The sequence below is a fragment of the Zingiber officinale genome, chromosome 6A (genome assembly GCF_018446385.1).
Source record: "Zingiber officinale cultivar Zhangliang chromosome 6A, Zo_v1.1, whole genome shotgun sequence".
Taxonomy (NCBI): Eukaryota; Viridiplantae; Streptophyta; class Magnoliopsida; order Zingiberales; family Zingiberaceae; genus Zingiber; species Zingiber officinale.
This window is the reverse complement of record NC_055997.1, coordinates 74,817,655-74,836,080: the sequence shown is the minus strand read 5'-3', so window position 1 is coordinate 74,836,080 and position 18,426 is coordinate 74,817,655. Positions and strand designations below refer to the sequence as shown.

The 18,426-nt window shown below is 35.6% G+C and overlaps 1 protein-coding gene across 2 annotated transcripts; it reads left to right on the top strand.

Moving 5' to 3' along the window:
• The first annotated feature begins 6,195 nt into the window (after nt 1–6,195).
• On the top strand, nt 6,196–16,639 carry LOC121996581 (protein kish-like). 2 transcript variants are annotated; one of them, XM_042550592.1, is made up of 4 exons: nt 6,196–6,342; nt 6,454–6,560; nt 7,412–7,446; nt 16,378–16,639. In XM_042550592.1, the coding sequence occupies exons 1-4, from the start codon at nt 6,340–6,342 to the stop codon at nt 16,494–16,496; spliced, it is 264 nt and encodes an 87-aa protein (XP_042406526.1). In that variant the 5' UTR covers nt 6,196–6,339; the 3' UTR covers nt 16,497–16,639. The 2 variants fall into 2 exon arrangements, with proteins under 2 accessions (XP_042406526.1, XP_042406527.1); XM_042550593.1 differs by having other exon boundaries at nt 16,234–16,639.
• The last annotated feature ends 1,787 nt before the right edge of the window (nt 16,640–18,426 follow it).

Below are 18,426 nucleotides of genomic sequence, written 5' to 3'. Positions count from 1 at the left end.
ATTAGGAAAGTGTAACAAACAATACTTTCCTTTTGCAAGTATAAAAGAAGTACAACAATACTAAATCGTTACCAATAGTTGAAGTTGAGGAGTTTGAACGGGTTTGTGTGTTGGTGTCAGTGTCAATCTGCTGGTAGTAGTTGGATGTCTCATAGTAGTAGCGCATTTGTAGAGTGTAGTCAAAGTAACAGAAGTGTTATTGCAGCTTGTAGAAGAGGTCTATGTTGATGGTTGTTTAGCAGCTTCTTTTATTGATGATATGAGGTGACTCCTTCCCTTGGAGGTGCCTCTGGTAGATATGATCTTCACCGAAGACAATGGTTCTTATTCGCATGGAGGCGCCTCCTTCCCACTAGAGGCGCCCTTATTCGCCGAAGCTTTATCCTTCATAGTCGCAAGCCTTATCTGTGTGTCGAGGTGCCTCCTTCCTCCTGAGGTGCCTTCGTGCCTTCTGCACTGAGGCACCTCCATGCTTCCAGTGCCTCCTTCTACTAGCTGCTCTAAGGTGCCTTCAATCCATCCAAGGCATCTTGGATGAACAGTGTCTAAGACTTCTTTTGCTTTAACTCCTGTAGAGACATATAGTGCACAAAAAAATAATAGACCCTGCAAATAAGTTTAGCACATTTATAAAAATATTATTAATCAGATCTTATCCTCTACATTATAACCTAGTCTTGGTCTCAGCTTAGACTTCCGAAATAGATCTAATCTGGACTAGCGCCTAAAGTCCCTAATTAGGACTTGTCCTCATTGGAACACTCTCCTTTAGTGAATTATCTCACTTACCATGCAGAATTGCTTGACTCTCCTTTGACCTATCAAGTCTTTTCGCTAATTGTTAAGTTCATAGATCCAACTAGACTTTAGCCAACTGTTAGGTCCCGTAGACCCAACCAGACTTTCTGCTAGATATTGAATCACTTCTTAACCTATCTGAACTTTCCACCAACTATCAGATCCCCCGGACCTAGTTGGATTTCAGTTTGGTGTTAGGTCTTATAGATCCGTCAAGTCCTACACACTTAGTAGCAAGGTTAGATAACACAACATCTAACTTTAATTCATTTGTCATTCATCAAAGTTTAAATTTAATCATTGGTGTTTACTGCACCAACAGTACCAATCCTCCTCTTTTGGATTATGAACATAATAAGCCATTTGAGCTCGCATAGCTAAAATAAAAGGTTCATGTTCCTCACATTCTTCTATATGTATCAAGTGTAAAAAATTTAGCATTGAAAATCTAAATGCATCATATTTGAAACCTGTAGTAGTGTTAACTCAATTGCATCGAAAAATAATAATTCGACCACAACTAGGGGTGCAAATAAGCCAAGTCGCTCATGATCTGCTCACGAGCAGCTCAGTCAAAACTCGACTCGAGCTCGAAGTTAACCGAGCTTGAGCCAAGCTAGAGCCAACTTGATTAGAAATAGAGCTGAGCTCAAGCCTAATTATTACTGGCACGGTGGTTCGTCGAGCCAAACAAGCCAATAATAATGTATATTTCAATATATTTTTTATAATATATAATATATAATATATAATATATTAATTTAATTATTAAAATAATAAAAAAATCGAGCTTGAGCTTGAGTCCATAATTAAATATCAAGCTTGAGCCGAGCTCAACTCTACAGGCTCGAGCGAGCTCGAGCTCGAGTCGAGTCAGTATAAATCGAGTTGAGCCGAGCTTAATTCAAAGCTGGTTTGAGCTCGACTCAGCTCGTTTACATCCCTATCCATGACTACCATGATCAAGTGAGATGATATCAAGTAGTCGACCATAATAGATTGATTGGATATCATCATTATCATGCATCGCCTGCACCATGACCCCACTATTCTACACTTTTTTTTTCTTCAAATTTTACCATGCAAAATGCAAAATCATTTATGTTGAACCCATGATAACTAAATGTTACTAGATTTGGACCATGCGAAAACACCCTAAGATCTAAGTCATCGATTCATTCATTTACTCGATCAACCTATAAGGTACACATATAATTTTTAAAGTAAAAAAATAACAAGTGTATTTATTATAAATTTGTAATATAAAATAAATCACATATATTACTTACTTATCTTGCAAACTATTCTAGAAATTACATTCTAACCGTGTCATCCAACTGAGAATTACTTAGGCGACGGTTATATCTATGTCTTCTCTTCAGTTCATTTTTTTCACTATTCAAGTCAACACTAATATATAATTAGAAAAAATTATTGTTCATAAAACATTAAAACTTTATGTAAAAACTTGAAAAAAATAGTAATACTTACTCACGATATGTTTGTAACATTGTACAATTAGAGAGAATATATCTATGCGCTTGAGTTAAAGTTTTGTCATCCAAGGTAACTACTTGAAGCCCTTTTGTTGGTCGTCCTACTTGTGGAAACATCGGGAGTGTAGGAAACTCAACATTTGATATGCCTTTATGTCATGCTCTGTGATTGTTTAATGAGTTATTACCATCTACATTATGAAAACAAAACATAACACATTCATCTACTAAATATGTCTCTACAATGTTGGCCTCTGGTCGTACTTTATTTATAACAAAATTTTTAAGTTTTTCCAGATATCTTTCTATTGGGTGCATTCACTGATAATGTACATGCCATCAAGTCTTGCTTGATACACTAAATGTACCACTAAATGAACCATTATTGTGAAAAAAATGGTGGAAATATTCTCTTTAATTGACATAAAATCAAAATAACCTCTTCTTCAGTCTTCTGTAATTCTTCTTCTTGTAAAGAATTTGCACACATTGCTCTAAAGTATTCACACAAAATAATAAGTGAAGCAGTTACCTTTTTTGGCAACACGTGACGAAGAGCAATTGGAAGGAATTGTTCCATCATGATATGACAATTATGGTTTTTCAAGCTCATAATCTTAGAATGTCCAACATCCACACACTTTGAAATATCAGATAACATACTATCAGGGGCACAAATATATTTCAATACTAAACAAAATATCTTTTTTCATCTTTACACAAAGTAACATGCAGGTGGCAAATACTCTCTACCATCTAATTATGCTCGAGGCCATAATAGTTTCATAATACCCAAAATCTTTAAATTTCTACATGCTATATAATTTTCTTTTCTCTTGTTGAAATCATTTAAAAGTGTTCTAACAATATTGTCACAAATATTCTTTTTAATATGCATAGGGTCCAAATTATGTCAGGTCAAATTAAATGCCATACTGCAGGCTAAAAATATACTTTATTTTCTCTATATTTGTTCACTTAACTTCATTTTTATTCTCACATTTAGTTTTGATGTTTTACTCTTACCAAAAATCACATTCTTATTTAAGGTCATTCGTAAAATGTTAGATTCAGACATTGTTCGAATTTCTAAATCTGATCATAGAAAACGACAATGCCCTTTGAACGGCCACTTCTTACCATGTTTTAGGTATACTACATCTGTCTTATCAGCACAAGTTGGGCATGCATTCTTGGCATATGTATTCCATCCAGACAAAATCCAAATCAGGAAAATCACTGACTGCCCAAAGTAATGCACCCTACATTTGAAACACTTCTTTGTCACAAGCATCTAATGTAGCAATCTTATTTTTCTACAAATCTTTTAATTCAGTCAATATGGGATGTAAATATATCAATATCATTTCCAATTGCTTTTGGACCTAGAATAAGGGTGGATAAAATAATAAAATGAGACTTCATGAATTCCCAAGAAGGCAAATTGTAAGGCAATAGGACAATAGGCCAAGTATTATATGAAGTGCTTTGATTTTCAAATGGATTAAAGCCATAAGCGGCAAGTCCCAAGTATATGTTTCTAGGATTAGAAGCAAATTCACAATGGCGTTCATCAAATTCTTTCCATGTTAGAGAATCAACTGGATGCTTTAGATTTCCATCTAAAATGCATTTTTTGAAATGTCACTATATATTTTTAGACATCTTGGATGACATGAATAATCATTGCACTCTTGGTTTAGACTTTGGTTGTAATTTTAACCACAAGACATTTTTTCCACTTGTATATGACCTCCTAGATGATTTGGGTATAATTTTTCATTTTGGAAGATTACATACTTTGTAAGTCTGTTCATTCTCACTTCCCCCTAATAAATCACATAATCATTTGGACAAGTATGTATTTTTTTCATAATGAAGTCCTAAACTAGAAATTAATTTTTTTTTGTTTCATAAAAGGACTTGGACACTTGAGTTTGAAATGGAAGTATTAGACGAAGGAAGTCCAACAATATCGTAAATGACTTATCACTCCATTTTCTATTCACTTTCAATTGAAATAACTCAACAAGGAACGCCATTTTAGAAAACTCTGTGCATTCGGTATATATATGTTATTTCCCTTTCTCTATTAGTCGATAAAATCTTTCACATTAGACTCCATCGATGTATGACTTGTCGATGCACCAATGTAATTTCCATTACTTATAAATCCTTCATGCATTCCAAATGCATCATGCAATATTTCTTGTACCATGGGTTCTTGGCTAGTTACTTCAGAAACTTGTTGCACCGACTCTTGAAGTTTATTGTTATCATGATCTTATACAATTAGTTTTTCTCCATGAAAATGTCAGATGCGATAATCTTGTAAGATATCATTTATCATCTGATATTCATGTATTGTCTCACGATCATGACTCAATGAGTTTATGCATTGGCAACAAGGGCATGGTCTCGTGACTTCTTGAGCCATATCATCAAATGTATAATGTAAAAAATATATGATCCCTACTTGATACTCAAGATTGCCATGTGGGGCAGTCATTCATCCCTTCTGCATGATTTGATTATGTTCAATAATTTATAAAAATTTACACATTAAAACAAGATTTATTAAAATTAAAGAAACGTCATAGATGAAATTTCAATGAATTCAATAAACATAAAATACAATTCCTAAATATAAATTTTCAAATATATAAATGAAAGGATTTCAAAAGAAAAAAAAATCATATATGCAAATGGCTTTATGAGAAATCGTGATATTATTCAACTTAGAGGAAAAAAATGTGAAAAACAAGCTTAGCATTATAGACAAGCTATAAGCAAAATACAATAATAAATTTCAAAAAAAAAATCCAAATAACTTAGACAAAAAGACAAATTAAGGGATTCAATATGAAAATTTAAAATATACCTTCCCAACACAAACCCTAATCGATTACAATTTTATCACAATTAACATTTAAAAAAATTGTCACACTGTGAAAACTAAACTAAGAAATTACTTCGAGAAATAAAATCAAAGGTGATTTATTATGTAAATGTGGAAGGATGATTTTAAGGTGCAATTAATTTGATGGGTTCACTGGAATAGAGAGGGCCGCTCGAAAAGAGAGGGTCATTAGAATAATTAAGGTCGTTGGAACAGAAACGATTATTGGAATTGTAAAAATAATATGAGATACGAGTATGATTTTTTTTATCTTGCATACAACCTTTAGAAGTGGTCCGCTTCTAAAAGAAACTTATAGAACCAATTTCACAAATCGCTTCTATATGTGTCCAACATCAATGGTTTAACAACCTCTTCAAAAAACAAAGATCAACTGAATCAATTTTAAGAGTGGTTAACTTTGACCTATTTTATTGGTTGTGATTTTACAACCGTTTTATCGACCGCTACTAATTTTTCGATCGTGCTGCCCATTTATTTTAGTGATTAATCCACGTGGGCACGTGCCCCTTAGGCGCGTTCGTTGCCGCACACTTGGAGGTGCACAATATATCAAGATTGTGAAAAGAGAATACTCATCTTTACTAGGTCTAAGGCATATTTTTCTTCACTTCCAAGGCTAAAGTTTAGGTTGGAAAGGGGAATTATCATTATTTGTTTCCATAGTATTTTAGAAAATTTGTCTACGTAATTTCATTTGAGAGTTTTTTTATCAACAGATTACTCAATTATCCATGATTCGAATCCTAACTATGTCTACTCGCGAGAAGTTGCACGCGTAGCTTCCAGATTTATCAATGGGTAAATCAAGGGGAGGCCACCAGTCTCCGGCATTAGTTGATCCCAACGCCAAGATATCTAGATTATATTTTAAAAAAAAATAAAGAAACATAATTTGAATAATAAATATTAGTTTTTTTAAAATTTCAAAATGATATATATATTTGTAAGAATATAATAAATGTTAGGGGCAAAATTGAAAGAGAGCGACTTCAGTGAAACGAAACCTGCTCCGCCATTTTGCCACGCAACGGCGAAGTGGCAAACCCAGAAGGCGAAGAGCGACGCCGAAATCCAGTGCGCTGCGGGTCAGATCTTCGCGATCAAGCGAGGAAACGCATTAAAATGGTAAAGAGAAGCATCCAAATCCTGTCTTTGATTCTTTTGTTTCTGTTTCTTTCTCCGTTGTGGTACGATTTGGGGGAATATTGACGCCGATGCTTGGTTGCTCTCCCGAAGTCGGCGCTGTTCAATTTCCACGCTTTTCTGTCGGTGGTTCTGTTGGTGATATGCACCTGCACTTACATCAAGATGCAGTTCCCCGCCATCCTCGAGCAAAGGACCGGGTAATGACGAAAATGCTCCAGATTTGTATTATTTGTCGTGGATTCTTCACTATGGTCTGTGTGATTCTATTTCCTGTGGCGATTCTAGGGCTTGTTTCATGAGAATCTGTCATATAGGTGACTCGTATGTAAGAGAACGATGTAATATACGGAAGTAGGTATTTTTAGGGACTCTGAAGTTTATTGAATAGTTATGTAGAACCATCGGTTGCAATTGACTTGTAGTCATCATTATGAAATCTTTGGAACACTCCATTTGTGGAAGGAATTCTGGAAAACTATATTTAAGATGTTTCTTGAAACTTCACTGTGGACGACCAACTCTGTTGGATTTTTCCAGAAGATTGTCAAAGTACTAGGCCATTTAGCGAACCATGAAAGCTGACTGAGACTCTGCCAAGATTGTCAAAGTACTAGGCCATTTAGTGATCCTTGAAAGTTGACCAAGACTCTGAGCCTCTAGCAATGTTGCTAAAATATTATCATGATTCATTCAAATTCTACTATGCTAGAAAGCATTTCCGAATTCTGGTAGAAGGTGCTAGGCAGTATTATACTATTATTGATCCTCTCAGTTATCTATTACACGTATTTCACTAGTATTATCTTCTTTGGATTGTTAATGCCTACTGTGCTCTTAGCTCAAGTGTTCCACAAAGAATTTGTTTAATGCTATCAGATGAGTGTAGCATAAGCTATTATGCAGTTGATTGTCACTCTCTTCTGCCAACTGCCTTATGTGTTTCTCATGGGTGGAAGGCTTCAAGCATATTAAGATGTCAATTTCTGTACTGTTATTCTCAAGTAGGAAAAAATTGGTGTTTGAGTTTGTAGATCTTAACTTTTGGCAGGTTCCGTGGCTTCTTCTGGAAGGCTGCTCGAATAGGTATGTCTTTCAAGCGTTTTACTTTATAGTTCATGGCATGGATCAGTTTATAAAATTTTCAATCATTTTTTCAGACTTATGTTTTATCATAATCACCCATCCATTGGGATAAAGCTTAGTTGTTGTTGTTGTTGTTGATGATGATGTTTTATCATAATCAAATTAATGCATGTTCTGTCATTATCAGATTACTCTGTGTATCATATATATATATATATATATATGATGAACAAAAAATTATAAAACTAATTGAATAAAAGACCGCTTTCTCATATTTTCCCAGCTTGATGCTAGCAAAGATGATTAATAAATAATATATTTTTTGACTTAAAAGGAGCTCTGTGCAGCTCAATAAATTTGTTGCAGATCTCCATTGATTTAGTTTCACAACTTGCCCAAAATATATACTTCGAAAAATTTATATGGGCATCATGTTAAACCCAAGAGGGAGCTAGATCCAACTTTAAATGACAAGGCACTTAGATGGAGGGCCTCTTAGTATCTAAGCATACTTAGCCTCACGTAGCACTGTGGAATAATAGTGGTGGAGTCTCTACCTCTCAAGCCTTCCTCTCTCTCCTCTGACATGCATCTTAACATACCCTTTCATGCTTGACATTGTAAGAGTTGTGGGACTGGCTTTAATGCCATTTTAAACCCAAAGTGGAACCTCAGTCTACTTCAAAGGCCAAGATACTAAGTAGGAGATTTTCTGATATTTAAGTATGGTTAAGAAGATTCACTTATCAATATTGGGCTGACGAGGTGCAATGTGTACTTCTGATCTCTTACTCATTACCTCCATTGATGTGTCTTTAATCATCATCTATTTGTGTTAGTCTCAACTACATGGGATTTGTGATGCAGGAGGATCCACATATTATTTTAGGATTTTTGGTATTTTAGCTATTTTTGGTAATTTGGATATTATTGGTAATTTTTGTCTTTTTATATTTTTGTATTTTGAATCTGTTTAGGGATTTTAGAATTAATTAGTAGTCTTTTTTCTTTTTTTTAGGACTAGTTTTCTTTTCTCAAAATTAGTTTAGATTTTATCTCTTGTTTAGGATGAGTTTTCTTTTATTTTTTCTTTTTTTCCGTTATGACTTTTTCTTATTTCTTAGGTTATTTAAACAAGGGTTAGAGCTCTTGTAAGAAGGTGGTTGATGTTGAGTTTGGTTTTGATTTGAATAAACAAATTATTTTCGTTTAAACGTAGAGGCGACTCCTCTTTGTTTACGAATTATTTTCCTATATTTTTCTCTGCAAACCTCTAATTCAAACGTCGCATCCGGAGTTCCTTCCCCGCGTCAGTTGGTATCAGAGCCTTAGATCCATGGATGATCATCGTAATCGAGATCGTGGTCGTGAAAGATAGGTTCCGGCTTAGGAAGTCTCGCACCAAGATCAAAGCATATCCTACGAACTCATCAAAAATCTACAGAGACAAGTCACAAAGTTATACCAACGTCTAGCGACACAAGATCTAGAAGATTGTGAGGTACGTGATCAAGGTTGTGACAGATAGGTTCCGACTGAGGAAGTCTCACTGATGGTAGTGCCCGAGATCTTAAAGGTTGTAAGTTATTTTATTTTAATTTGAACAAAATATTTCTTGAGAAAGATATGGACGATAAGATTGAAATAGTCGATGATCCAATTTACAACGAAGACGAGATCAAGTCAACTAGCGAGCCAATAGATGATGGGGTCGACTGCGCTATTCTCATCATCGATTCCACCACGGATGGCTTCGAAGCCGGCATCTCCAAGAACGGTTGGATCCGTGAGAATGTTCTACTTGCTTGCACTCTTGGAGTTAAATAGATGATTTGTTGTTGTAGCAAGATTGATGACGCCGTCATGGATGAAATCAATGAGGGTTTAACTATTAATGTCCAAGACATTGATGCTTACTAGCTTCAAATGAAGATATCTCAAGCTTATGAAGAAATAGAAAACACTTTGAAAATGCAAAATGCAGCAAGCCACAACAATGATCCTTTTATATGGCTAAAAAACAATTTTTATCCAAGAAGCATAAAGACTTATTTCTCAAACACATGATAGTAATGAATTACATGCTGGGAAGGTTCCATTCTCTACGGTTCGCCGACCTAGCCCTTTTCTTGAAATTGACATACCATTCCGTTATGTATATGACTTGTGTGAATAGAAGTCTTCAACGAAGCCACTTGTAGCTGCTAGAATCACCATCGATGATGATGATAATAATGCAAACTCTGCACCCTTATCCAGGTCAATGCACGAGATCACCTTTTCAACTAATGACGTACCACAACTTTTGAGTTTATTGACTTATTGCTTGGTTTAATATTCAAGAAGCACATGTATTCTCAACAAATGATAGCTGTTGGACCCCGTGGTTGTTTTTATGTGATCAACCAAGTTAGGTTAGGTCCTGTTTGGTTTTGATCCCTGTGTCTAAGTGTGCAGGAGCTTAGGAGCACAGGAAGTCGAGTGGAAGACGCGGCTAGTGAGAAGGACGGCACGGGAAGGGAGCCGACGGGCTCGGTGCGTCTGAAGGACGAAAGAGCTACGGAAGAGTACATCGGTGGACGAGAAGAACGCGCGCAACGTTCGAGGGACGAGAAGCCGGGGCGGAAGCCTGCTCGAGGAGAAGGCCGGAAATTGGGTTCGGGTGAGCCCTATTTCGGTTGGCCGCAATCACCCAATCAAACGGGAAGGGAGCCGATGGGCTCGGTGCGTCCGAAGGACGAAAGAGCTGCGGAAGAGTACATCGGTGGACGAGAAGAACGCGCGCAACGTTCGAGGGACGAGAAGTCGGGGCGGAAGCCTGCTCGAGGAGAAGGCCGGAAATTGGGTTCGGGTGAGCCCTATTTCGATTGCCGGCAATCACCCAATCAAACGGAACTTCAGAAGTTGAAAAGGAGAGGAAGAAGTGCTGGAAAAACAGCTGGAGGCGCCCTCAACAATCGTTGGAGGTGCCTCCGACTTCAGCACGCTGAAGGCGCCCTCAATGACATTGAGGGCTCCCTCAACAGTCTTGGAGGTGCCCTCAATTCCTTTGAGGGCGCCCTTGACCTGGCCAACTTGGCCGTTGACGAGCGGATAAAGTTTTATCCGCTCATCCCCATAGAGGCGCCCTCAACCCCTTTGGAGGAGCCCTCAAGACTCGAGATAGGATTTCCAGGAGCTAGATAAAGGCCCCTGGAGTTAGGAATTAATTAATCAACTCTTGTACTAATTTCCTAGCAACTCTTGAGCTCTCTAAGTGTGTAAAAGGTTTCTCCGCCTTCAGAAAAGGAGATTCATAGTGCTCTTTTTCAACCGCCTTGGATTAACAACCATCTAGGTTGTAACCAAGTCAAATTACCGTGACTCTTCTCTTTTATTTCTGTTATTTTATTTTATAATTGTTGCTATTTTTAGAGTTAAAAGCACGAGGAGGGTATTTTCTTATTGCAGGCAATTCACTCCTCTCTTGCTGGCCCCGCTGCACCAACGAGTGGTATCAGAGCCAGACCACCTCAGAAAGATTGACCGCCGACTGAAGCATCAAGATTAAGACGATGGTCGGTGCAAGTATTGATCCCCCGAAATTCGACGGAGACTTCGCTACATGGAAACGTCGAATGGAGGTATTCTTTAAAATAGAATTTAATATTCTTTTAGTTATGAAATATGATTTTACAGTCCCTAAAGACAAGGAAGAATACAACTGGACGAAAAAAGGAACAAGCTAATTTCGTGGCTAACGGAAAGGCAGAGTTCCATCTGCTCAACGTTCTGCCACCCCAGGAGGTAAGTCGGATCGGAAGCTACGACTCCGCCAAAGACCTCTAGGAAAAATTCCTATAGCTCTACGAAGGCACCTCAGAAGCGAAGTTAGCAAGGCGCGACATCCTCCGGACTGAGCTTACAAATCTCCAGATGAACAATGGCGAGAAGGTAGCGCAACTCTAAGAAAGAATTAAGGAGCTAATAACTCAACTGAACAACCTCGGAGAATCGGTAACAAATAGAGACTCGATCTGGTATGCGCTCAACGCCTTCCCAAGAACTCCAGAATGACCGTCCTTAGTAGATGCATACTACATCTCTAAGGACTTTAAGATAAGTACGCTAGAAAATTTATTTTCTATATTTGAACTTCACGAATCTCGAATTGCAGAACCTAAACAAATAGAGAAGTCAAATCTCAATGTTGCCCTACAAGTCGAGATGGACGATCCCGACTCTGAAGCGTCAATCGACAAAACTGAAGCGGCGTTATGGTAAGAAAGTTAAATAGGTTTATTAAGACTAATAAATTTAGATCGCAGTCGAGAAAGCATCAACGCAACAGAAGGACGGTTCGATGCTACAATTGCAACGAGGAAGGGCACATCAAGGATGACAGCCCAAAATTAAAGAAAAGGGACAAGGAGAAGTCTCAAAGATCGACGTCGTCTAAACGTAAGAGTCTGAAGGCTACATGGGATGAATCATCATCCTCCAAATAAGAAGTTGAAGTCTTCTCAGGAGTAGCACTGATGGCCAACCATCAAAATGAAGAAGAAACCAGCTCAGAGATGAGCATAGATGAGGGGGGAGAATCATCAGAAGAAAGCTACGATGTAGGGGGAGCATCAGAAATAAATGTAAGTAAGGTACGTACTCTAACTCCTAAATAATCTTTTCATTTTATCAAAGTTCTTACAAAAGACTTAGTAAAATCAGAAAAAGAAATTGCTGATTTAAAATTAATGTTAGATAATTTAAAATCAAAAAATGATAATTTGAAAATGCAAATTGAAAATCTAAAAACTAATGCACGCTTTAAACCAAACAAATTTCAAAAATCAAAGCTTAGAATTTATGGAAAGTTGAATTGGTATATTAGAAAACATTAGGGACAACTTAGAAAAGTTCCCAAAAGTTATGTACCTCCTAAATACTTGATTAATCCAGTAGAAAGGAACCTATATTGGGTTCCAAAATATTTTCTAGATTAAATTGTTGTAAGTTAGCGCTTTCAGCAAGAAAAATTAAACAGTTAATTTCTTTATGAGACTTTGTCTAAGAAAGTGGTTGTTGCTCCAATAACCAAGAAGGCCTAGGGCCTCGCCACTGTCTGGAAGCCAAAATATTGAAATAAAGTATTTAATTAACTTACTGATAAAGCATGAAAATAGAAATTAGATAATGCTTTAACAAGTTTTTTAAACATTTTTTTTGGAAATTTCTCAAAAATATTTTGTTTAAATTGCCTAAAGGTTAGAGTTCTTTGTTAACTTAGAATTTATTTTGAAAATTTTCTATCCCGTTTTTGCTGTGATCAAAGGGGGAGAGATAGGAACAAGTTTAGGGGGAGTTAGTTAATATTTTTTTAAAATTTTTTGGATAGGAACAAGTTAATATTTTTTTCTTAAAAAATTACAAATTCTATTATTGCAATCTTTATGCTTAAAATGTTAGATTAGTAATTTCTTTAATTTACTACTTGTCTGTTTTTACCTAACTTGAAATTGGGTTGATGCACATCAAAAAGGGGGAGATTGTTGGACCCAGTGGTTATTTTGATGTGATCAACCAAGTTATGTTAGGTTCTGTTTGATTTTAATCCTCTGTCTATGTGTGCAGGAGCTTAGGAGCGCAGGAAGTCGAGCGAAAGACGCAGCAGCTAACGAGAAGGACGACACGGGAAGAGAGCCGACGGGCTCGGTGCGTCCGAAGGACGAAAGAGAGTACACCGGTGGGCGAGAAGAACGCGCCTAACGTTCGAGGGACGAGAAGCCGGGGCGAAAGCCTGAAGTTGAAAAGGAGAGGAAGAAGTGCTGGAAAAACAATTGGAGGCGCCCTCAACAGTCGTTGGAGGCGCCTCCGACTTCAGCACGTTGAAGGCGCCCTCAATGGCATTGAGGGTGCCATCGACAGCCTTGGAGGCACCCTCAATTCCTTTGAGGGTGCCCTCGATCTGGCCAACTTGGCCATTGACAAGCGGATAAAGTTTTATCCGCTCATCCCCTTGGAGGCGCCCTCAACTCCTTTGGAGGCACCCTCAAGACTTGAGATAGGATTTCCAGGAGCTATATAAAGGCCCCTGGAGATAGGAATTAATCAATCAACTCTTGTACTAATTTCCTAGCAACTCTTGAGCTCTCTAAGTGTGTAAAAGGCTTCTCCGCCTTCAGAGAAGGAGATTCGTAGTGCGTTATTTCAATCGTCTTGGATTAACAACCATCTAGGTTGTAACCAAGTCAAATTGTCGTAACTCTTCTCTTACTTTTATTTCTGTTATTTTATTTTATAATTGTTGCTATTTTTAGAGTTGAAAGCACGAGAAGAGTATTTTCTTATTGCAAGCAATTCACCTCTTCCCTCTTGCCGGCTCCGCTGCACCAACAATAGCTACTCTTTAGATGTGTTTGTTGTTGAGGGTTGTCCTTATGAGAAAATTGAACAAAGGGATTTGTTATGGAAGGAAATTCACAAGATGGGGAGACAAACTTAGTCAACGTATGGTCTCTTCAAATCCATAATCCACTACATGAAGGATACTTTCTACCATTATTTTAAACTCGAGGATGAGTTCTTTCCAAATCGGAGCGACTGATACAGGAGGATTCACAGATTATTATTATTATTACTATTATTATTATTATTATTATTATTATTATTATATTATTATTATTTTAGGGGTTTTGGTATTTTAACTAATTTGGGTATTATTGGTAAGTTGTCTTTTTATATATATATATATATATATATATATATATTTTTGTATTTTGAGTCTGTTTAGGAATTTTAGAATTAATTAGTAGTCTTTTTCTTTTTTGAGGATTAGTTTTCTTTTCTAAAAATTAGTTTAGATTTTATCTCTTTTTTATGATGAGTTTCCTTTTACTTTTACTTTTTTCTGTTATGACTGTTTCTTATTTCTTAGGTTATTCTTGTAAGAAGGTGGTTGTTGTTAAGTTTGATTTTGACTTTAATAAACAAATTATTTTCGTTTAAACCTAAAGGCGACTCCTCTTTGTTTACGAATTATTTTCCTATATCTTTCTCTACAAACCTCTCATTCAAACGTCGCACCCGGAGTTCCTTTCCCTAGATCGATTAGCTACATAGATTTTATCCTCCATCGAATTCTACAATGTTATATCAATAGTAATCTCGGTTCTCTTAATTTATACTTAATTAGGTTATCGATTGTTTATTGTGGGCTCCCTCTACCTATTAAGACGATTAATCTAATTGATCCAATTTATCTAACGAGAGATTTTATTGATTGTCTATGAAGGCTTAAGTTTGTGATTTCATAACAAATTATATGCAATATAAAATTACGATTTTATTGGTCATGCTATGGTTTGTGTATGATTTGAAATATTTGTCTTTTTCTAAAAAGATTGGATTGTATAATTCCTTATCTTCGTCTCTCAAAATAAAGGGATTTCTTAAAGATAACTAAGTATTCATATTTTATTAGTTTGATGCAATAAATAGAAATATAGCTGGTGATGACCAAAGCTATTTATAAAAATCTTAATACGAAATTATTCGAGGAGATCAGCCAGGTTTCTAAACAATTTCCCAATTCCAACGCACTTAACATCGTGTCTTCTAATATTTGTTATTTTATCTCAAGGAATTTTGGTGCATCTTGCATGTTTTATTTTTTATTTTAATGCAATCATAGTTTGCACTTCTGTTATAATCCTTGGCATTCAATTAGTCTGTATAAATCTGAAAAATAATAGAAGACAGGGCTATAGTCCACCCACTGGAAGCCTTTATTTCATAGTTCATCTCCAATGCTGTATGAAAGATTAAAATGAATTTAATTCTAGACTGAAGTTGCTTGAAACTGGGGAATTATCTGGAACTGGTAGTTCCCTATTTCATCCTGAATTTAATATCTGGAACTGGTTATTGATAAGCCTCCCATGGCTTCCGATACTAAATAGGAAAAAGGGGACAAACTAAGAAATATAATGGGCTTATGGGAAAAGAATATACTCATACTCAACCATATTTTCATCATCAAATACAAGTTTGGATTTAACTAAAAAAAAAAAAAAAAAAATGACTCGAGGTCAATTGTATAGATTTTTTAATGTGGCTTTTGTAATTTATTATGTTATGAATAAAACAAAGGCCAGGACCCTATTGCTTGCTGTATTTGGTTTTCTGCTGCTAAACTATTGACTTCAGGCGTCATGATGATATTTTCGGGTGTGACTTTAGTTGAACAGTTTGGATTCTCACTATGAGTACCTAATACCGTTTATGTGGAGTATGAAAATCTTATTCATGTAGCTTGCCTAGGAAAATTTCGACCTTAGGTACCCATTATAGACAATATGTTATAGATGCTTTTACTTAAGGAGGTGCATGAGGAATTACCCTCTCATGTGATAGCTAGTTTCGGTTTTCTAATTTACTCCCTCTCAATGGTGTCAGACAGTCATAGGGGCCCACTAGGGTGATAGATTTTACCTTTTGTAGATTTTTACTCATAGAAGTGCTATCGATTGTTCCAATATTTATCAATGCCGGTATAGATTGGAGATCTTTCAACCATAGCCCTTTCTTTTTATTTAAAAAAATTTCTTCACTCTACTACATTGTCGCTAGCAGGTTGGTTACACCCACAACTAAAATATATAGTCATCATTGAGAATCACTTTTTGTCTTTGTTGTAGTTTATACAATAATCTCATTCTCGGTAAACTTCCTCTTCTACTTTCTGCAAGTTTTTATATTAGTTGATAAACTTGAAATTTCTTTTAACTGACATCCATCTTATTGTTGCCTCAGGTGAACGCCTAAGCCCCTGGGTCTCTTTGGGTTGCTTTGCAATGGGTGTTTCCATTATCATTTTCTGAGCATTTTACGACATTAGTTTGATGCTCAGCAGCATATTTTCACATAACAGAAAATTTTATTTTATTTTCTCATTAGGGAGCTTGATGGCAGATCCAACTCGTGATATGAAACCAAAACTTGTTTGTGCTGTGTGCAATGACACCCTTTCCTTGTACATTAGGGAAAAAAATTTAGTTGACCAAATGCCGTATTAAATGAAATTGGTGGAGTAGTTCGCTTCGTTCTGTTATTTCATTGTAACAATGGAATGGATGATATGAACGCTCTTATTTTAGATTGAGCTATTGATTCGCTCAGTCTAATTATTATTTAATGCTATTTGATTTGATTCTGGCAACGTTGAATAAGCCTCTCTAAACTGTCCATATTACAAAATTCTGAATCACAACATAATTATTTATGGGTCGCTTGCTTCGGTAATGAAAATGGTAATGAGTTTTGATTGTGGGTTTAATGGTAATGAGAATAATTGTTGGATTGATGGTATTTGATATATTGAAATGGATATTATTTTTATTAACGTTATTTGGTTTGATTTAAATTATGAAATGGGAATCAGTCAAAATTTTTATTTTATCCTTGTAATTAAAATACAAAAATAATCATACAGCATTATGAACAAAATTATTTTATTAAAAAAATATAATATGGTGAGTATTTTTCCTTCATCTCAATGTACAAAAGGTATAATAAAACACAACAATTATTTCTAAAATAAATTATTTAACATATTAACTTGTACCTAACAATTTTGACAATGATTTTATATAATTAAAACATTTTTGTATAATTAAAACATCTATCACAATATCTATGCAAGTTAATATTGCCTTGTCCTCGCATCAATGACCTAATTAATAAACAGAAGTGGGAGAAACAAAAATGTATTTATCAAATTCAACATCATCACAAGCATACTACTACAAACAACTGAGCAAAAAATCTTCAACTTCAAAGGGATCCAAACTGAATAATAACTTAACCTTCACAAAATCTTTACAAATTGTATGAGCAACCATGTACTTATTCTTACCAATGAACTCATGCTTATCCAACATCTCAAGAACTTGTGACATTTTTTAAGATTTACCTTGAACCTAAGATGACATTAACTCAAGATGTGAGCTAACAGTTTGCATAAATCTCAACCCGATCATTTAGTAACTTGAAGTCAGAATCAACATATTACACAGTTGAAGTCTTTGCCCTTTTCAAAGCTTTTTAAACTTTGTTAGTGGGTGATTTCTTTTTCTCCTTAGAGTGAGATGCCCTTGATGTAACAAAAGGTTGTTGATTTGACATCAAATCAACTTTAACTCCTTTTTTAACAAGTGAATTGTCATTCGATATAGTTAACTCAGCATCCACATCAATGATGTTTTGTGCAGCTATCGTAGGATCTTTTGCAATAAGGCTTGTTGCTCTGTCTTTACCATATACCATCTCTAATTCTGAAAAATAAGGAAATGATACATTATAGAGACTTTTGACGTCATTGTGATTTTGTCTGAAAGAAGAACATAACAATCAATTTAACAAAGTCAAGGAACTTGCCGTGATAATTACACTTATCACCAAGAGCATAACATATCCATAAACGACATTATAATTTGAAAAAAAAAACCAATAATGATTAATACACGTACCTTAATCCATTCAAGATACCATATTTCTTCGCAAGTTGTCTTCTTTTCGACATCATTTCAAGTACAATCACTTTGCTTGCATATTTCATTGATAGTGTGAAATTTCTTCTTTAAGGTTTTGATTCTAGATTCAATATGACTGACAGATTTTGTGAAAATTGACAGCTTTTGGATCATAATCCTCCGTCTATTTTCCAAAGAGGATTGATTGTCATATCCAACAAACATCTTATTAATGTCCAACTCTCCTCTTTTGTCCAGAAAACTTTGTTTTTACCTCTTCCTCGTGCTACATTCTATCCCACATATTCCTCAGGATTACTCTCTATCCTACTATCCAGGTCATATCAAAGTCACAAGAAACATAAATGTCATAAACATTAGCTTCATAATATGATACATTATATAACAATGAAATTACAAGAATATCCAGGTTGAAAGAATGTTAATGGAACATAAAATATCAAGCATATTAGGA